General features: G+C 41.9%; 1 protein-coding gene across 9 annotated transcripts in view; it reads right to left on the bottom strand.

Moving 5' to 3' along the window:
- Positions 1–22,471, bottom strand: part of LOC124003028 (plasma membrane calcium-transporting ATPase 1-like) — a 159,566-nt gene that overhangs the window by 29,700 nt on the left and 107,395 nt on the right. For all 9 annotated transcript variants that reach the window (XM_046310986.1, XM_046310990.1, XM_046310983.1 and 6 more), the window contains 6 exons: positions 11,664–11,843; positions 11,170–11,257; positions 10,599–10,705; positions 5,993–6,184; positions 5,625–5,838; positions 5,252–5,463 (listed from right to left, as the gene is read on the bottom strand). In XM_046310986.1, the coding sequence (XP_046166942.1) occupies positions 5,252–5,463; positions 5,625–5,838; positions 5,993–6,184; positions 10,599–10,705; positions 11,170–11,257; positions 11,664–11,843 (993 nt within the window). The remainder of the gene's footprint in view (positions 1–5,251; positions 5,464–5,624; positions 5,839–5,992; positions 6,185–10,598; positions 10,706–11,169; positions 11,258–11,663; positions 11,844–22,471) is intronic.

Raw genomic sequence — 22,471 nt, forward strand, 5'->3', positions numbered from 1 at the left:
TTAGTATATTTAAATTGTTCTAAAGTATTGTTGGAATTTATAAAGTATATTGAAAGGTTTCTGGTTTGCTCAGATTAATTTATCTATTTCTTCATTGCTCTGAATCAAAATGTTATTTTGCCCATTTCTCTTTTCTGCCAGAATGACTCAGATGGTGGACAATCTATTCCTAGTATTGACTGAACGTTTGTCTCTTAACAACTGAATACGTAATAATAAGTGGACCAATGCAGCTGCCCTGCGGTACTTCCCAGTCTAAAGCATGAGGGAAAGAAAACGACCAATTGATCAAGGCGGACTCTTTTCTGACAGTTAGATATGACTGTACCCAATTCAACACTGCCTCCTATTTTTATTCCAAATTATTTCATGATCTGAAATATACAAATATTACAACCTGCCATTATCCATAGCGTTGAGCCAATGGTTAGTCATGTCAACCAATGCAGTGGTGGATTGGTTTTTGCGATAAGCATGCTGATCGGCTGTGATCATTCTTTTCCATGTACTCCCATATTTGCCTACTCACAATACCCTCCAATATCTTACTGAGTGAAGGGAGTTGACTGATTGGTTGACTATTGGCAGGAATAATGTGTTTTTTTTATTTGTTATGTAACCTTTATTTGGCAAGTCAGTTAAGAACAAATTCTTATTTACAATCACAGCCTACACCGGCCAAACTTGGACACTGGGAATCCCAATCACGGCCGGTTGTGATAAGAGTCTGGATTTTAACCAGGTTGTCTGTCGTGACGCCTCTAGCACTGAGCTGCAGTGTCTTAGACCACTGCGCCACTTGGTAGCCCCAAATGGATGGACACAGCTTAGCATGCTTCCATACATTTGGAAATTTCCCAAGGTTCCAAAGAAATCCCCAAAGATTGTGACCAATCAAATATGTATTTCAGTGGAGCTGCAATCTGGGGAGCAGCATAGCAAAGTAAAAAAATGTCCATAAGATCATAAACTGTAGAATTGCCATTTGGTATGGAAGTTTTTTATTTATTTGAGAAAACACCTCACCCAGGTCATCATCAATCCATGGAGATGGATAAGCCCCAACTGCACTCTTTCTTACTGGGGCATGATGGTCCATTACCCCAGTGAGCAAATCAATAAAACATTCTGTAGCGTGACTTAATCCTCATCCTCTAGATAAATCCGCTCCCAGGGTACAGCAGCCAAATCATTTTGAAATTGCTCATGATTTAAACTTTTTTTTTCTCTTGACCACAATCTTTGGGGGTTTCTTTGGAACCTTGGTGTTCATGGTTATGGTCACAATATTATAGTTTATCCAGCCGACAGGCATGGATCTGGCCTCTAAGCATTGCAATGGTATATTATAGAATATCAGATCAATGCATGTGTGAGAATAGTGACACATCTTGGTTGACGATCTAGTAGTGTCATTAAGCATTTGCTTCAAACCACAGCTCTCAGCATCTCAATAGTTTAGTTATATTTGAATTGTTCTGATACAATTTATATAAAATCCCTAAGATAAATACAGTGCCTTGCGAAAGTATTCGGCCCCCTTGAACTTTGCGACCTTTTGCCACATTTCAGGCTTCAAACAAAGATATAAAACTGTATTTTTTTGTGAAGAATCAACAACAAGTGGGACACAATCATGAAGTGGAATGACATTTATTGGATATTTCAAACTTTTTTAACAAATCAAAAACTGAAAAATTGGGTGTGCAAAATTATTCAGCCCCCTTAAGTTAATACTTTGTAGCGCCACCTTTTGCTGCGATTACAGCTGTAAGTCGCTTGGCGTATGTCTATCAGTTTTGCACATCGAGAGACTGACATTTTTTCCCATTCCTCCTTGCAAAACAGCTCGAGCTCAGTGAGGTTGGATGGAGAGCATTTGTGAACAGCAGTTTTCAGTTCTTTCCACAGATTCTCGATTGGATTCAGGTCTGGACTTTGACTTGGCCATTCTAACACCTGGATATGTTTATTTTTGAACCATTGAACCATGCTTTATGTTTTGGATCATTGTCTTGTTGGCAGACAAATCTCCGTCCCAGTCTCAGGTCTTTTGCAGACTCCATCAGGTTTTCTTCCAGAATGGTCCTGTATTTGGCTCCATCCATCTTCCCATCAATTTTAACCATCTTCCCTGTCCCTGCTGAAGAAAAGCAGGCCCAAACCATGATTCTGCCACCACGTTTGACAGTGGGAATGGTGTGTTCAGAGTGATGAGCTGTGTTGCTTTTACGCCAAACATAACATTTTGCATTGTTGCCAAAAAGTTCAATTTTGGTTTCATCTGACCAGAGCACCTTCTTCCACATGCTTGGTGTGTCTCCCAGGTGGCTTGTGGCAAACTTTAAACGACACTTTTTATGGATATCTTTAAGAAATGGCTTTCTTCTTGCCTCTCTTCCATAAAGGCCAGATTTGTGCAATATACGACTGATTATTGTCCTATGGACAGAGTCTCCCACCTCAGCTGTAGATCTCTGCAGTTCATCCAGAGTGATCATGGGCCTCTTGGCTGCATCTCTGATCAGTATTCTCCTTGTATGAGCTGAAAGTTTAGAGAGACGGCCAGGTCTTGGTAGATTTGCAGTGGTCTGATACTCCTTCCATTTCAATATTATCGCTTGCACAGTGCTCCTTGGGATGTTTAAAGCTTGGGAAATCTTTCTGTATCCAAATCTGGCTTTAAATTTCTTCACAACAGTATCTCGGACCTGCCTGGTGTGTTCCTTGTTCTTCATGATGCTCTCTGCGCTTTTAACGGACCTCTGAGACTATCACAGTGCAGGTGCATTTATACAGAGACTTGATTACACACAGGTGGATTGTATTTATCATCATTAGTCATTTAGGTCAACATTGGATCATTCAGAGATCCTCACTGAACTTCTGGAGAGAGTTTGCTGCACTGAAAGTAAAGGGGCTGAATAATTTTGCACGCCCAATTTTTCAGTTTTTGATTTGTTAAAAAAGTTTTAAATATCCAATAAATGTCGTTCCACTTCATGATTGTGTCCCACTGGTTGTTGATTCTTCACAAAACAATACAGTTTTATATCTTTATGTTTGAAGCCTGAAATGTGGCAAAAGGTCGCAAAGTTCAAGGGAGCCGAATACTTTCGCAAGGCACTGTATATCTCTGTTACTATGTGTGGCCTGGTCAAACCCAGTACCTATGTCATCCAGAGAAGACACCTTTGAGCTAAGAGGTCTGTACACACATCCTATCAATATGGGTGCCTGGTGAGGCAGATGTACGAGGCTATAGTGTATCTACTTGACATACATTAAAGGTCATCCCTAGGTCTGTGGAGGTCACAAAATCTTGTCTACTGGTGATTGCCAAGCAAATACGTGGTCCTTCTGTAGCTCAGTTGGTAGAGCATGGCGCTTGTAACGCCAGGGTAGTGGGTTCGATTCCCGGGACCACCCATACGTAGAATGTATGCACACATGACTGTAAGTCGCTTTGGATAAAAGCGTCCGCTAAATGGCATATATTATTATTATTATTATTATTAAATAATTGTCAGTCTCACGGTAATTGACCGTTAATTAGCATAAACAAACTTAGCATCTCCTGGCTTCCAGCCTACAAGCCACTGATGCAGACCTTCGTAACATACATTTTCCTGATCTGGCTATGTCATATGGCTGTGGGCTACACTAGTTCATTTAGTAGACTAGATTTGGTTAGAATTCCATGGCATTATTTTATAGTATGAAGAATACAAGTGAACAAAGCTGAATAAAATAGGAATTTGAGGGAGTGCGCACATCCGGCTATACTGTGTTGAGCGATTAACAAAGAAATAGGTCCCCCTATAGGCTTAATTTAGAGTTCTTCATGTTACTTGTTCTACAAACGTTGGGCTGTATGTTTTGATTCTTAATACATTGTAAAGCTGCATCATGCGACTAATGATGATTTGAAAAAAGCAAACAGGTGCCGAGTTTGAAGGTAGGTCTTGAAATGCATCCACAGGTACACTTCCAATTGGCTTAAATGATGTCAATTAGCCCTATCAAAAGCTTCTGAAGCCATGACAATTTCCTGGAATTTTCCAAGCTGTTTGAAGGCACAGTCAACTTAGTTTATGTACATTTCTGACCCACTGGAATTGTGATACAGTGAAATAATCTGTCTTTAAACAAAGTAGATGTTCTAACTGACTTGTCAAAACTATAGTTTGTTAACAAGAAATTTGTGGAGTTGTTCAAAAACTAGTTTTAATGACTCTAACTTAAGTGTATGTAAACTTCTGAGTTCAACTGTAAATATAGTAGGCCTGGCCTATAGAAATCTGATGGTATCCTCCTCTTTTTAAGAGGTCATCACTCTGTTTTCTCTAGCAATTGCATAGCCTTTAGAAATATTGCGCAACATGAACTCATTGGGTCTCATGTAGTGTTTGATTTGATTTTCGATTTCATTTGCATTGATGTCAGAGTGATTAGAGGGACAATAGAGAGCTGAGTACCAGGCAGTTAGCAAGTTTGGTAGGCTACTATTGTCCGTCAGCAGCATCAGAGTTTGTAGAAGCCTAATTACTGTGACTAAACGGTCACGTGGAATTTGACTGCCTTCGTCACTCGTGACTGCCGGTGTGGCGGTAATAGGTTCGCTGCAACAGCCCTAGTCATCCCTCCTCTTGAAAGGTATAGAATTCTGAATGTACAATGCTACACCTCCATCTCTATTCCTGTCCCATTACGTTCATTTGCCCATCGTTAACAGATGCATCCAAATGCGTTTTGGTTAAAGCTAGAATGTGAATGTTATTTATGTTGACCAAGTTCAAAACCTCATTTATTTTATTAGGAAGGCTACATACATGAACAAGTTCAAAAACCAGTAGAGCATGTATTTGTTGTAGTTGAAGTCGTGATGATACACGACAACACACAAGCTCAGGTTTGAACGACGCTTTAAAATTGCCAGGGAGTGATTCTAGAGTCCCAATGCAATTGCGTTGCCCGTTGACGTAAAGTCTATCCATCACCAAGGAGACTCGTTAGTTCAGGCAATGCTTTTTGTTTTCATGGCGGGATTTTTTTCTTCTTTCATTGATCTCCGTGGGGAAGTGATCATTCATTCCAAAAGCAGTGCATCTTGAGTTCTCCGCCCCTGCTCTTCACCGTGTGTGTGTGTGTGTGTGTGTGTGTGTGTGTGTGTGTGTGTGTGTGTGTGTGTGTGTGTGTGTGTGTGTGTGTGTGTGTGTGTGTGTGTGTGTGTGTGTGTGTGTGTGTGTACCTGCAGGATGAAGGTTCCCATAACCACGCTACAGAAGATGGGGTTACGGTAGATGGCCTCGAAGACGTTCCTCTCTCCGTGGATCTTCCTGGCGTTGATCTCGTTGAACAGCTGCATCATGACGAACACGTTGAACACGATGGTGTAGTGCTCCGACGGTGGTGAGTGAAGAGGCGCGTTACGCCCGCTGTCAATATTAAAGAAGTTCTCTCCTGGGAAAGGGGAAGAGCAAACAGGATAATATATTTCAATTTTTGTTTAAGCATACGGTCTCGAGATTTCAGCGTGGTCTGACTGTGTGTTCCAGCGGGGTCTGACTGTGTGTTCCAGCGGGGTCTGACTCTCTGTGTGTTCCAGTGTGTGATGGTCTCACCAGCGAACAGCAGGGTGAAGATGATGGTGAGCTGGTAGACAGCATGACCCAGGATATTCTTCATCATGGTGCGGGAGATCAGGGGCTTGTTGCGGCCATACGGCTTCCTCAGCAACAGGGACTCGGTGGGGGGCTCAGTGGCCAGAGCCAGGGATGCCAGGGTGTCCATGATCAGGTTAACCCACAACATCTGCACTGCTTTCAGAGGAGAGTCCTGGAGAGAGGGAGGAAAAGAGGGAGGTGGAGTGGAAGCGTGAGAGACAGAAAGAGAGAAAGCGAACGAGGGTGGGAGAGAGAGAGAGAGGTGGTGTGTGCGGGTCTAAAAAAAAAAAAAAAATTAAAGAAGAATCAAAGGGTAAGTTTGTGACCTGTGTGATGCAGGCGCCAGTGAAGGCCACGATGACGGCCACCACGTTGACAGTGAGCTGGAACTGGAGGAACTTGGAGATGCTGTCGTAGACGTTGCGGCCCCACATCACAGCCTTGACGATGCTGGTGAAGTTATCGTCAGTCAGAATGATGTCAGATGCTTCCTTAGCCACATCTGTACCGGCAATACCCTATCAGGAGACAGAGATGGAGGTGTTCGGTTTATAGGGATGATGATGAGGCTGATGATGATAGAAATGGCCGTGATCGCTCCCATTGTTTTTATATATGCTATTACATATTCCCTTTAGGCCTATTAACAATGAATTACATTTATATAGTGCTATCGATTACATCTCAATTGCTTTACATTGTATGGGGAACTAACCTAATCCACCACCAACGTATAACACCAATCTGCTGTGCCTGGCTGATAACGGCAGCCATTTTTTTTGCCAGATGTGACCTCAGTTCGGCCCGGCCGTAATAATAAAGGTTCAATAAAAGATGCAGTCAGTCAGGGACATGAACCAGCTACATCATTGCCAGCTGACGAGTGGTGAGCGGTTCAGCACAAAATGGCTGCCGTGCATCGGCCAGGTGGATGAGAGTGAGTAACTGTGGGTCAGTGTTAAGTGTCAAAATTTGAGTCCCGGCGAAAAGAACTAGCAAGCAAACCGCCTGCATTTCATGACATATTGGTACTGCATTCCACCCTTTTAACATCTGCCCCTTTCTCCTCTAAATCATGCGAGTCAATCAACTTTGGAGAAAAAAAAGGGAAGGAGACAAAGTCTAGCTATTAAAATGCATTTCATCTCTCCGCGACCCTTCGTCTACACAGAACATTTGGGGGCACTAATACCCGAGGCTATATCATTATCCTTTCTATTTTCAATTACTGTGCTTTTAATTTTCTTCTCTTTCCCTCAAAGCTTTGTTGAACTCACTTAGGCCATTTTCCTCATTACATACAATGACAGTGAGTGTTTCATGAAGATCTATGTGGGACTATAGACTCTCTGTACCTAGTTGGTGTTTTCCTCACTTTTCTATCAGACACAGTGGTCAGATAGTCTGCCACCATGTACTGTCTCTTTAGAGCGAAATAGCATTGACGTTTACTTTGATTTTTTTGTGGTGTCTTTCCAAATCGGTGATATATATTTCTTTTTGTTTTGTGATGATTTCGTTGGGCCAGATTTTCTGAGTGCTGTCATGAGGCTCTATGGGTTTGGTTTGGGTTTGTGAACTGAACCTCAGAACCAGCTGGCTGAGGGGACTCTTCTCTGGTTTCATCTCTTGACATTGTAGAGCTGGGTGGTGGAATGTTTTGGGGTCACTTGTTTTTAGATGGTTGTAAAATTTGATGACTATTTTTTTCTATTCAAATGAGGGGGTATTGGCCCAATTCTGCTCTATATGAGTTATTTGGAGTATTTCTTTGCACTTGCAATACAGTCTTGCAAAACTCTGCATGCAGTATTTCAATTGGATGTTAGAGAGTGGACCCTGTACTTCACTGCCATATAGAGCAATTGGTTCTATAACCGATTGGAACATTTTGAGCCAGATTCTAATTGGAATTTTGATTTTAATGTTCCTTTTAATAATGGCATAGAATGCTCTTCTTGCTTTGTCTCAGCTAATTCACAGCCATGTGAAAGCTACCTGTGTTGCTGATATTTAGTTCTAGATATGTTTCGTTTTTTTGGTGTGTTCTAATAGAACTGTCTCCAAATAGAATTTAGATTTCTCATTCTGATTTCCAGACCTTTTTTGGAATATCATTATATATGTTTTTTTTAGGTTAACGGTCAGAGCCCAGGTCTGACAGAACCTGTGAAGACGATCTAGGTGCTTTAGTGGGAGACAGCAGCAACAGGTCATCTGCGTACAGCAGACACTTGATTTCAGTGTTGTGTACGGTGATACCAGGTGCTTCTGATTCTTCTAAATGTTCTTGCCAATTCTTTAATGTAGATGTTAAATAGTGTTGGACTTATTGGGCAGCCCTGTTTAACTCCCCGTCACTGAGAGAAGAAGTCTGTTTGCTTGTTGTCAATTTTAACCGCACATTTTGTTTTTAGTGTACATTGATTTAATAACCTCATATGTTTTCCTCCAATACCACTTTCTATTAGTTTGTAAAAAAGACCTTTGTGCCAAATTGAATCAAATGCTTTCTTGAAATCAACAAAACACAAGTAGATTTAGCCTTTGTTTTGGTTTACTTGTTTGTCAATTAGAGTGGGTGTAAATGTGGTCTGTTTAAGATCATTTTTTAGAAATCCAATCTGACTTCTGCTCAGGACGTTGTGTTGGTCAAGGAAATGGTGTAGTCTGCTATTTATAATACTGCAGAGAATTTCCCCCAAGCTTCTGTTAATACAAATTCCTCTGTAATTATTTGGGTCAAATTTGTCTCCATTTTTAGATTGGTGTGTTCAATCCCTGAAACCAAATATCGGGGAAAAGACCTGTAGTGAGGATAATGTTGAAGAGTTTGAGTATAGCCAATTTGAATTTGTGGATGTATATTTGACCATTTCATTTCAAATACCATCAGCACCACAGGCCTTTTTGGGTTGGAAAGCACATAGTTTTCTCCCCGATTTTGTGGTATCCAATTGTTAGTAATTACTATCTTGTCTCAATTGCTACAACTCCTGTACCGGCTCGGGAGAGACGAAGGTTGAAAGTCATGCGACCTCCGATACACAACCCAACCAAGCCGCACTGCTTCTTAACACAGCGCGCATCCAACCCGTCGGAGGAAACACCGCGCACCTGGCAACCTTGGTTAGCGTGCACTGCGCCCGGCCCGCCACAGGAGACGCTGGTGCGCGATGAGACAAGGATATCCCTATCGGCCAAACCCTCCCTACCCAGACGACGCTATGCCAATTGTGCGTCGCCCCACGGACCTCCCCGGTCACGATAGAGCCTGGGCGCGGACCCAGAATCTGTGGTGGCACAGCAGTACAGCGCCCTTAACCACCCGGGAATGTCTCGCTCTCAGGCAGCTCTCTCTCGCTCTCAGGCAGCTCTCTCTCGCTCTCAGGCAGCTCTCTCTCGCTCTCAGGCAGCTCTCTCTCGCTCTCAGGCAACTCTGTCTCTCTCTCAAGCAACTCTGTCCCTCTCTCAAGCAACTGTCCCTCTCTCAAGCAACTGTCCCTCTCTCAAGCAACTGTCCCTCTCTCAAGCAACTCTCCCTCTCTCAAGCAACTCTCCCTCTCTCAAGCAACTCTCCCTCTCTCAAGCAACTCTCCCTCTCTCAAGCAACTCTCCCTCTCTCAAGCAACTCTCCCTCTCTCAAGCAACTCTCCCTCTCTCAAGCAACTCTCCCTCTCTCAAGCAACTCTCCCTCTCTCAAGCAACTCTCCCTCTCTCAAGCAACTCTCCCTCTCTCAAGCAACTCTCCCTCTCTCAAGCAACTCTCCCTCTCTCAAGCAACTCTCCCTCTCTCAAGCAACTCTCCCTCTCTCAATTCTTTCCACGTTTCGGAGGACCTGAGCCCTGGGACCATGCCTCAGGACTACCTGGCCTGATAACTTTTTGCTGTCCCCAGTCCACCTGGCCGTGCTGCTGCTCCAAATGCTACCTGTCCCAGACCTGCTATTTTCAACTCTAGAGACAGGAGGAGCGGTAGAGATACACTGAATGATCGGCTATGAAAAGCCAACTGACATTTACACCTGAGGTGCTGACCTGTTGCACCCTCGACAGCCACTGTGATTATTATTATTTGACCCTGCTGGTCATCTATGAACATTTCAACATCTTGGCCATGTTCTGTTATAATCCCCACTCATCACAGCAAGAAGAGGACTGGCCACCCATCATAGCCTGGTTCCTCTCTAGGTTTCTTCCTAGCCACCGTGCTTCTACACCTGCATTGCTTGCGGTTTGGGGTTTTAGGCAGGGTTTCTGTACAGCACTTTGTGACATCAGCTGATGTAGGAAGGGCTTCATAAATAAATGTGAGTGATTCTATGAACTGGTCTTCCTGGCTGTGGGGTCTCCTCGTTAGTGTGACACAGGCTCGCAGAGGGAGTGTAGTCTGAATGAATGTAAAGGGGACTATATTGGGATGGTATTTAACTGAACCACAAGGACGACTGCTAATCTGAAACAAGGCTCCTCACAACGGCATACTGACACGGGCTGCCAAGCACACAGATCGACAACACAGTCTAGACAACACAGTATAATTACACATGTACGCTCACACACACACACTCACTCTTATTCTGTAACTCCCAAACCCAGAGTTCTTTCTACGAGGGGTGCAGTGTGTGTGTGTGTGTGTGTGAATGTAGTGGGGCTTGTCTGGTGATAAGCAGATTTATCCAGTCGTTACTCCCTCTAATGATTTATTATCCAATTACACAGCCATCTTAAATGGGGGCACTTGGGGTAAATTGGAGAGTTGCAGAGATGAGGTTTGGACAAAATTAGCTTGTCATGGCTGTTGTGCATTCGTAAATACTTACTAAGTTCTCGCTAACAATTATTGTCTGAGAAAATAGAGGGAGTAAAACCGGAAGGAAATTTGTTACAAGGGAACCATGAAAACAGACCGATATGAATAGAGAGTGTTACCATAGCGAATCCGACATCGGCCTTCTTTAGGGCGGGGCCATCGTTAGTTCCGTCGCCTGTCACAGCCACCACCTGTCGTGTCTCGAGGACGGTGCTGTCCATGATACCTGAGGGAGAGGAACAAGACCACACCCCTCAGATATCAGTACACTGGACAGCAGTATACACATTCTCTGAGGAATGGAATTTTGTTCGATGAACATAACTAACAAATGTCGGTCCCCCAATATTTCGAAATGGCCTTTTACCCATTTCATTTGCTTTTTCAGTGACTGAAATTCTGTGTTTTTTTTCCCAGTTAGTCTTCTAGTCAAGAGTCTCCACATTCATGACCAACACCTGCGTTATGCCTCACCTGGCCCGTAACTCTTTCTCCACCCCTCCACCACCCCCAACTGAGATGAAACAGGCTAGTCTTTGAAGAAAACTGGGTTGGGCTGAAGGGGATGGCAGTGCTAGAGACCCCTGGGTCCGCTGTGTGTGTCGATCACACATGAAAGAGAACACATTTTAGGAAGGAGGAGGGGAGTAAAAACAAGAAAAGGAGAGATGTGTGACAGCTTTAACCCACCTTTGACCAGAGTGTGTTTGTCAGTGGGAGAGGAGCGAGCCAGCACACGCAGCTTGGGCCACACCTTATCCAGACGCTCTTGCTCCACCTAGAGCACAGGAGGACACGGAGTCAGAGGGACTGAATCTCGAGCAATGAAGAACTTAAAAAATGCATCACTCCCAATGTTAGTACTACTACTAGGACATAATTTAAGTCCCCAAGCCTGTCTCATCTTTAATATATATATATATATATATATATATATATATATATATATATATATATATATATATATATTTTACCTTTAACTAGGCAAGTCAGTTAAGAACAAGTTCTTATATTCAATGACGGCCTAGGAACAGTCTGTTAACTGCCTGTTCAGGGGCAGAACGACAGATTTGTACCTTGTCAGCTCTGGGGTTTGAACTTGCAAACTTCAGGGTTACTAGTCCAACGGTCTAACCACTAGGCTACCCCTTTCAAAATAAAAAAAGTCCTGTGGTGTGTCTCACCTCTCCCTGGTCGTTACGGATCAGCTGGTTGAACTCTTTGCCCTCCAGACACAGGAAGTCTTCACCCGGCAACAGGATGCCACACTTGGTTGCTATGGCGCGGGCAGTGTTGATGTTGTCCCCGGTAACCATGCGCACGGTGATGCCGGCCTTCTGGCACTTGAGGATGGCATTAGGTACCTTAAGGGGAGGGAGGAGAGAGTCATGACTTGAACATCACTACAAGGACATTGATCAGCCAGTATTCTGTAGTTATATATCCACTTCACAACAACATTCCTTGGTATAGTATCAGTGCTGATCTCAGGCCAGTAAGGTACATGTTTGTATCTGAGTGATTCTGTATGTATATCCCCCTCCATATGTTCCCCACTCCAGGGTTAGTCTCAGTAACAGTAAGTGTCGGATGTTATTTTAGTTTCTCTCTCAGCATGACAATGTGAAGCCCTGACAGCTTTTGCTCATTCGGGCCTGACCTCTCAACCCGCTGTGTATGCGAGACGCTCTCTCTGTGTGTTTGAGTGAGTGTGTATATGTGTCTGTGCTTGTATGTGAGCTTGCATTTGAAGTCCTGTGTAATTATCCACCCTCAGGCATGTGATGAGTCACTTCTCATTAGACCAATCAGATTACTTATTTATAGATCATTAGAAACCCCCCACAGTTGTCTGTCTGTCAATCACACCGCTGAACCCCAAACTGGCACCCCCACCTCCTCTGCCCTCACATAGACCAATAAACATGTAGCTACACTCTTTGCGTAACCCTCTCACACCCCCAAAGTAACAGAGAACCGCAAAGAAACAATAGAACCTTGACCCACTATGGTGGAATGATCCCATAATAACACTGGCAGACCACCTCATGCAAACATCCACTCACGCCCTAACGCAGAACAACTCAGGGGCATGATGGACTGATACGACGTTAGTTGTAATTAACTAGGCTATTCTTTGTCACCGGAGGTGGGCAAGGTGTCGCCTCTACCGGAGAGTTTTGACAACTGGAAGAGGGACCCACGCATTAAGGACCAGGGTATGTGAACAGTTGGCTAAACTCGTGGGTTAGGAGTTTGAGCTTGTTGCCATAGGCTTATGAACCAAAATACTGAAATGATAAACCATAATTTCTTTGGAGTTTACTTTATTGGCCATTATGCCAAATGGCTGCCACTGGGCTATATAGCACACATTTGTGGTGGCAATTCCAAACATACTATTCCATCTGATGATGTATCCGTTATAGCCTATATAATAAACAGATACCAGCCTACACAGACAACGCATTGTTTATCTATATGTTTAGTCATGTTATAATCATGAATAGGTATAATGCTGGTAATCAGACTTTTGAAATCAGTGGAATGCCCAGTGGAAGAATAGAGATCATTGCCAAATGTGGAGAGTCAAAAAGAAAACACAGAAGGCTGTTGTATAAAACACCCGTCTCCGGATTACATCTTCAAACTAAAGGGCAACCATGGCATCCATGACAGAGAGGGAGAAGTGTTCATCCATGTATACGGGTAAGAGTATAGCTAAATGGGTCTGTATGATCTATGTAGTAATATTATTTGTATCTCAGAGATACATTTGCATTGCTAGTAATAGCCTAATTAATTGAACTTAGTTGGTTAGCTTTAGACACCTGCAGATTCATGCATGGTGCATGGTAGTATGAGTTAGGATTAAGTTATGGTTGATTGTTTAGCTAGCTAGCCACATGTCTAAACAAAATATTATACTATGCAAGTAACCATTTCACTGTACCGTTTACACCTTCTGTATCCTGTGCATTTGACAAATAAACTTAGATTATATTTGATATAGTGTGTGTTTACCAAAGACGGTAATGTGAAGAACAATATGACCTGCTTCAAAGTCAGATTAGGATATAGGCCAAGGACTAGATAAAGTGTATTTTTACTACTACTTCTTACTACAACTCACTACTTTTAGTCTTGAAATCTTTGCTTGTTTACTACACTACCCTATTCACCATGTTTAGCACAAGGCCTCACATGTGAATCCTTAAAGAGATGGGTGGGGCTAAGGCTTAAGAGGATGTGAAGGATGGGTGTAGACAAAGAAGCGCTCTCCAGTAGAGGGCCTCCTGAGTGGCGCAGTAGTCGAAGGCCGATCCCTGGCTGCGTCGTGACCGGGAGACCCATGAGGCATACACTACATGAAAAAGTATGAGGACACCTGCTCGCCGAAACATCTCATTCCAAAATCATGGGCATTAATATGGAGTTGGTCCACCCTTTGCTGATATATTTAAAAAAAAGAATAATACTATTTCACCTTTATTTAACTAAAATGAATAAATATGAAGACATTCAACCTTTCTCTTAAAGCTTATATTATACTGAAACTATATCTAAATCCAAACTGGTTTTCCAGGAGGAGACTAAGTGGGACATCCAACGTTTAAAAGGGGGCTATTTGCTGTTATATAGATTAAAACTATCAATTTCCAGTGGATTGTAACCCTGTTTAAAATATTCTTATTTTTAAATGAAGGTATACAGAGTTTTCTAAAATTACAATTTATCCTCCAGAAGAGGCAGAATCTACATGACCCTTCAAAAGTTTGGGGTCACTTAGAAATGTTCTTATTTTTAAAAGAAAATCACATTTTCTGTCCATGAAAATAACAAAATTGATCAGAAATACGGTGTAGACATTGTTAATGTTGTAAATTATTACTATTACAGCTGGAAACTGCAGATTTTTTAAATGGAATATCTACATACAGAGGCCCATTATAAGCAACCATCACGCATGTGTTCCAATGACACGTTGTGTTAACTAATCCAAGTTTATAATTTTAAAAGGCCAATTGATCATTAGAAAATCCTATTGCAATTATGTTAGCACAGCTGAAACTGTTGTGCTAATTGAAGAAGCAATACAATTGGCCTTCTTTAGATGAGTATCTGAAGCATTGTGGATTCGATTACAGGATCAAAATGTCCAGAAACAAAGAACTTTCTTCTGAACCTTGTCAGTCTATCCTTGGTCTGAGAAATGAAGGGTATTCCATGCAAGAAATTGCCAAGAATCTGAAGATCTCGTACAACGCTGTGTACTACTCCCTTTACAGAACAGAGAAAACTGTCTCTAACCAGAATAGAAAGGAGTGGGAGTCCCTGGCGCACAACTGAGCAAGAGGACAAGGACAAATACATTAGTGTCTAGTTTGAGAAACAGATGCCTCAAGTTCTCAACTGTCAGCTTCAATAAATAGTACCCGCAAAACACCCGTCTCAATGTCAACCGTGAAGAGGCAACTCTGGGATGCTGGCCTTCAAGGCAGAGTTCCTCTGTCCAGTGTCTGTTCTTTTTTACCATATTAATCTTTTCTTTTTATTAGAGAGTCTGAGATATGACTTTCTTTGCAACAGCCTAGAAGGCCAGCATCCCGGAGTCGCCTCTTCAATATGGCTAAACACCAATGTACTGAGAGAGATGTATAAGAAAGGTATGTTTATGAATGACATTGTGAACAACGACGGTGTTTACAACCAATTCATCCAGGTGTATGGAAAATATAACCAACTCATCGTACCTCCGACAAAAAAAAATGGAAAATGCAATGAAGTAGTTTCTCTGCCACCAATTAAAAATGTCAAATCCTTGAAATCACTCATGTAAATTGTAAAATGTATCAGTTTCACTTATGGTCAAGAGTGTTGACAAATATGCCGCATAAAATTCAGGATAGTTGTCTCAATACCATGGCATTGGGTTTATGAACTGATATACCCAACAATTGATGCATCAATTTAAGCTATCATATTAAATTATCGCCCCACAGAATCAAGAGAGAATCAAGAGAGAATCAATAGAGCATCTCTATGGTACTGTCCATCAGAAGCTTGTTTTTGGAGTCAGGTACAGGAATGACTATTATGACATAATATCAGGGTAAGGTTGACCTGCAAACTGTATTGCTGAGGGATTTGAAGGACCACACAGTCAATAGGAAATATAATTGTGCTCTTGGCTAAATTGTTTATTTTTGGGGCAATTTTGTCAGAAATGCTGCAAACTGGGAGGTTCAAGTCCCTAGTGAGACACCATGGGAGAATGGTGGGATGAATTGCGATAGGAAATGGTAGAATTACTTATTGGGAAAGAGCGGTTGATCTGTGGCTGTCTGAATGGTGGAATTGATGGGTGTTGGAATAATTATATACACACATGTACAGTGTAAATGTTTGAGGTCCTCCAATCAGGGGAAAGACTGGGAATGGGATTTTTGTACGCTTTGCATTTCGCTATTTATGATTTGTGGTTTGGTTTCATGCTGTGAGCTGTGTGTGTGTGCTGTGTGTGTGCTGTGTGTGTGCTGGTCCTGGTAGTTATTTGTGCGCTCCACCCGGGCGCCTGGCTGTGCTTGGTTTTTCCTGCCTTTGGAAAATCCATTTGGGCCAGGGCCTTGCTGGTGTCTCGGGGCGGGTGGGGGCGAGCGCACCATCTGACCAGAGCACCCACTGACTGGAGCAGCCATTTGTATTGTCTGTATTGTATTATTGCTTGAAAAAAAAAGAATTATATATATAAAATTCAAAACAACTCACAAACCTACGATCACTCAATCTCCGATGTTCCACATTTCTGGACTTTAGTCGAAACCATGATAATATCCCCGATACTTTGCATTTTCCCCTCAGTTATGCATTTGAATAATAAAATGACACAGGTGTCCTTTCCTCATTTATCATGGAAATGAAGTGTTCCTCATCTCCATTAATTAATAGATGATACGAGTAAATCTTCGACATACCAGCAGCTCATTTCAGAGACGCCGCTGTCATGAAAGATCAGCACTAAAAGTGCACAGCCATTACACTGGCGGCTACAGTACAGTATCTGTCATCTAGCAGCTAGCCGCCCTTTCCTTCCAACTCTATTGGGAAATGGTCGAGTCAGTCACCCACTGGCTACGAAGCTATTTCCATCCACTCTTATCTGCTGCTGCTTGACATTCAAAACTCTAATGACTATCAGTCTGTCACGTGAAGAACACAGCAGGTGGCGGTTGGGTGGAGCAAGGAAATAGCTAATATGTCACAGTCACACTCTCAAAAATGGCTACATTAGATTTACATAATACTGTTTTCACCAAAGTTCAGTGCTCTGTGAGATTACATTTGAATTCTAATTATCAGGTTTACGGGCAATATGGCTCTGGCTGGAGCTATAGAGAACTTTTTTTAGGAGGCAACAGGGACATTTCAGTCCTCTAGGACCACAGTGGAGTGAGGTGGTGTGTTCAGCTGGGGGGCATCCTAATAAAATACTTGGGCTTCACTGAACGGGCGTCACGTGATGTGTGTGTGTGTGTGTGTGTGTGTGTGCATGTATGTGAGTGAGAGAGTGTGTGTGTAAGACTGTACACGTGTGTGTGTGTGTGTGTGTGTGTGTGTGCAGATGAGCTTTTCAATCATACTCACAGTTATCACAGCACAGCAGAACTTGGATCACAGCACAGCAGAACTGCATCACTGGCTTTATAACATTGATTTGAACATGTTGACTTGATACACTGTTAACATCCGTATCATATGACCCAGTAAGCAATTCTAGTGCCTGTAACTGTATTTAGACATAGCTTATTTAAAACAAGTTGGGGTTTCATTTTGATTAGAATTTTATGCCTCATCAATAGTCAATTTAACCGTGCTTATTGACAATGTTTGGCATGTCCATGGCATGTACACGGCACCTGGAGTAAAAATGATCCATACTGTTCCCGGAAACAGAATCGTTCTTTTAAAAGCTTGGCAACCGGTTAATAATGTTATTTTACACTCCAGTTATTTTTTTTCATAGTCCCACAACAAAATGCAACAAAGCGCCTATGCAAAGCGTATTTAGGCTTCCTGCACCTCCCCCTCCGAATCATAGGCTACTTTACTGAAATTACAAGCTTGATTCAGAAGACAGGGAGAGAGATTTCCTATTAGACGAATGGATAAACACTTTCTGATGACACTATAGGGCTAGTTATCAGGTTTAATTTGGTTTGGATTTATTAACTACAAATAAATATATAAGACACATTTTTAATTCTGGTGCCACTCTGCACACACAAGCGTGTTAACTAGCTAGTTCAAAGGACATTCACATATTAAAGCAACAGACTATGGAGGGTTTTACGCACATCTAAACTTTTCACAGAAGCTGGACAAAGATCTAATATAAAGAGAAAGGGAGAATGTCCACTCACTGCTCCCAAATATGTTCTAGAAAACATTATGGAACCATCTTACAGAATGCATTAACACTTTCTCATCATAAAGATAGGACTGAATTATTCTAAGAAATGTGCAACATGTTGAATTAAACAGTCTCCCTCTCACTCTAATATTGAATATCTTACTCCTTCCACAGTCAAGAGATTCAAACTAATCTTTGGGATTCTTATATCTTATTTCCTCTCCTCTCCCCTCTTTCACCGTCTTATCCCTCTCCTCTCCTCTAATTAAACAAGAAACAAGCAATATGGATTTTTTCCCCATATATTTTTTAAACAAAAACAATATTTCTTATTAGGTTGGGGTCAGAAGCATGATATCATAAAATCTGCAGGATTACAAAAAAGACGACGCATTGCAGTTGAATCAGCTTTCGTTATTGTAGCCTAGGCCTTAGAGTAAAGGAGGGAGGGCTTGGTTTTTAGTCATGTGAAATGGAAAACGAGAAATTGTTTGTAAAAGGGTCACCATCATCATCTCATCTCTTGTTCCATGATGGGCATATGTACACAGGCAGCCAACATGGAGTTTTTATTTTTACACACGTCCAAAAACGGGAGCTTGCAAAATAGCAGTAAAATTCAGTTCGGCAAATAATAGTTTGCCAAATTTCAGTTTAAGCAAGTATAATATAGAGAATCTTTGTACTATCTAAACCGCTGTGAAATATATTTTCCATAACCAAACTATTGTGTTTTCAGCTGTTTGATGCTGGTGTCCAAAACCGAAAGTAAAAGACAAACAAAACTTAAGAACGGGAAGCATAGAAACAGCGCACATAGAACAGATCTACCAGTTCTTAGACTTGCTTTCAATGCGAATGACATAAAATCTATGTGAATTTGGTCAGGTCAGCCAAAAAGTTACATATTGCAGCTTTAAACAAACTTTTTTGTGAACACATGTTTTGTTTACGTCATCTGTTGCAGCTCAATTTGATTACAAAACCTACAATGCAATGCTCTCTCTCTCTGGGCTGGCTGGTTAACTAGCTAGCAAACGTAGCTACACTAGGGTGACCAAACGGGGACAGTCCCCGTTTTTGGTGGCCTGTCCCTGACTGGAGATGTACCCGGAAATGTGACCCTTTTTAATTGTGTGAAAAAGTGAAATAATATTTTAGGTGTCAAGAAAGACCAGGCAACAGAGCCTACCGGTTGATGTCTCAATCACATTGTGCTTGTTTTGGCCAACAGAGGGGGCTGCTCGCTATAGCAGCTTCATCCACTCTTCTTCTTCTACTACCAACTACTTATTCAATCTAGTTTTAGAGAAAACTGCTGTGGAAAACTCTGCCAGAAGCTATTAAGTGTCAAGTGAAGCCACAACGTCACCAGAAAGGTCTTTTCAAGCCAGGTAAGTAAGTTACAATCGTTTGTGTAGATAGATGATCTGCTCTATAAGGTTTTAAATAAGTTATACTAGATAACGTTAGTCTACATAGACAAGTTAGCTAGCTACTGTCATGGTAGCTAGGTTATGATTATATTAAATTAATGGATAATATTAGCATAATGTGTTCTGTTAGAGAGTGGAGAGGAAGGAGACGAGGAACACTGGATAGGAAGAAGAGTGAGCGAGAGGAGAAAAGGTTAAAAAAATGCAGATATATGGACTGCACAGCACAACTGACACGGAAGCTTTAGATCAGGTTGAATTTGTGTCCCTGTCCATTGGTGCGTCCAATCATAGACATGTAAAGCTGCTGACAATAGTAGTCAGATATTGTAAGATACATGATGGCAGCACATCTGTGGAAACAAAACTGCTTGATTTTGTTGAATTGAAAGGAGAAACAGCAGAGGGAATTGCAGAGGAGGTCCTGGTGTTCATCCAAAAATGGAACCTGGAAAACAAAAGTTGTGACATTCTCTGCCGACAACACAAATACCAACTTTGGAGGACTGAATAGACTGGGGAGGGTGAATGTCTATACCAAAGGTTAAAATAATCTGCAGCGGGAGGTGATTGACTTAGGTTGTCCTGCCCACATAATTCATTACACAGACAGAACAGATTTGCATATGATTCCCCTTGATGTTGAGTACCTGCTCAAAGATATTTTCATATTTTTACCATCAGAGTAGAAAGACTGAAGAGGTTTTGTGAGTTTGTTTGCCAGGAGTACCATAACATTTTATTACACAACAATGTTCGCTGGCTGTCCATGCTCCCTGCTCTAGAAAGAATGCTGAAAATGTATGTGCCACTGAAATCCCCATTTCCTTTCTGAAGACAAATGCCCTGTTGTCCTGCAAACTGACTGAACTTTGCCAGGACCGCTGTGCTGTGGAGTCAGCTGCAATTCTGAGAAACGTTGAGGCAAAATTGACTGCAAGACGTGATGAAAACATCACTCCAGTTTTGGTCAGAGGATTTCTGAGAGAGCTAGAGCAATGTCTAAAGAGAGGTTTCTCCAAACATCCCACTCATTCTTCAATATGGCTGTGAACTACATGCAAGCAAAGATTTATATGGTCTCCGTTTAAAAAGGCAACCTCAGCGTGAAGAGATGCCCAGTTTTTCCGTTTTTGATTTGTTAAAAAAGTTTGAAATATCCAATAAATGTCGTTCCTTCATGATTATGTCCCACTTGTTGTTGATTCTTCACAAAAAAATACAGTTTTATATCTTTATGTTTGAAGCCTGAAATGTGGCAAAAGGTCGCAAAGTTCAAGGCGGCCGAATACTTTCGCAAGGCACTGTATATGGACAGCACCAAGAAATAAGTTCCTACCATCAAGGACATGCTTATTGTGAAGAAAAAATTCATCCTCCCCTGCCAGGAGTTCATGGAGAAGCTGGCCAAAGACAGAGCAATCCTGATGAAAATACATTCTTCTGAGAAATGAACAATTAGGTCGGTATAAGTCTATTATGTCGTTACCAATCTCCTCATCATCTTATTTCTTTATTATGTTATACTATTGTCTCTTTTTTTTCAATTTTTCTCATGTTCTCTTCTGCTCTTATTCTACCAGGACCACTGAATGGCTGTTCAGATCGGACAGTTCTGTCTTGTCTGTAGTGTTACTGTAGTATAGTTGTTTTCTCTATCACAGTGTGCATGTTAGACTAAATACCTGAAACCCGGAATTGTCCCCCTTTTTTATTTCATAGATAATAACATTGGGTATTTTAATGACATATTGACCGCCGAACTGGAAATGTCCCCGAAATTTGGTCACCTTAGGCAACACACAATAACATCAAAGTCAATACCAGCATGTGAAGTAGCTAGCTAGCTGTAAAATCGCCTAAACAAACTGCGCTATATATTTAGGAGTCCATCTCACAGAGTTCAACTCACAGTTGCTATGGCAACACCAGCCCTTTCCTACGTTTCTCACAGACACACTGGCAGCTTCATTAAATAAAAAACACCAGTCTCAACGTCAACAGTGAAGAGGCGACTCCGGGATGCTGGCCTTCTAGGAAGAGTTGCAAAGAAAAAGCCATATCGCAGACTCGCCAATAAAAAGAAAAGATTAAGATGGGCAAAAGAACACTGGACAGAGGAACTCTGCCTAGAAGGCCAGCATCCCAGAGTTGTCTCTTCACTGTTGACGTTGAGACTGGTGTTTTGCGGGTACTATTTAATGATGCTGACTGTTGAGGACTTGTGAGGCGTCAGTTTCTCAAACTAGACACTAATGTACTTGTCTTCTTGCTCAGTTGTGCACCGGGGCCTCCCACTCCTCTTTCTATTCTGGTTAGAGCCAGTTTGCGCTGTTCTGTGAAGGGAGTAGTACACAGCATTGTACGAGATCTTCAGTTTCTTGGAAATTTCTTGCATGGAATAGCCTTCATTTCTTAGAACAAGAATAGACTGACGAGTTTCAGAAGAAAGTTCTTAGTTTCTGGACATTTTGATCCTGTAATCGAACCCACAAATGCTGATGCTCCAGATACTCAACTAGTCTAAAAGGTCAGTTTTATTGCTTCTTTAATAAGAACAACAGTTTTCAGCTGTGCTAACATAATTGCAAAAGGGTTTTCTAATGATCAATTAGCCTTTTAAAATGATAAACTTGGATTAGCTAACACAACGTGCCATTGGAACACGGGAGTGATGGTTGCTGATAATGGGCCTCTGTACGCCCATGTAGATATTCCATTAAAAAATGGGTTTTTCTTTCAAAAACAAGGACATTTCTAAGTGACCCCAAACTTTTGAACAGTAGTATGTGGACAGCGCTTCAAATTAGAGGATTCGGCTATTTCAGCCACACCCATTGCTGACAGGTGTATAAAATCGAGCACACTCCATAAACAAACATTGGCAGTAGAATGGCCAGTGGTCTGTTCATAAAATCTCTGCCCTGCTAGAGGTGCCCCAGTGAACTTCAAGTGCTGTTATTGTGAAGTGGAAACATGTAGGAGCAACAACGCCTCAGCTGAGAAGTGGTAGGCCACAAAAGCTCATAGAATGGGACGTGTTGAAGTGTGTAGCATAAAAATCGCCTGTCCTCGGTTGCAACACTAACTACCGAGTTCCAAACTGCCTCTGGAAGCAATGTCAGCAGAAGACCTGTTCGTCGGG

The sequence above is a fragment of the Oncorhynchus gorbuscha genome, linkage group LG18 (genome assembly GCF_021184085.1).
Source record: "Oncorhynchus gorbuscha isolate QuinsamMale2020 ecotype Even-year linkage group LG18, OgorEven_v1.0, whole genome shotgun sequence".
Taxonomy (NCBI): Eukaryota; Metazoa; Chordata; class Actinopteri; order Salmoniformes; family Salmonidae; genus Oncorhynchus; species Oncorhynchus gorbuscha.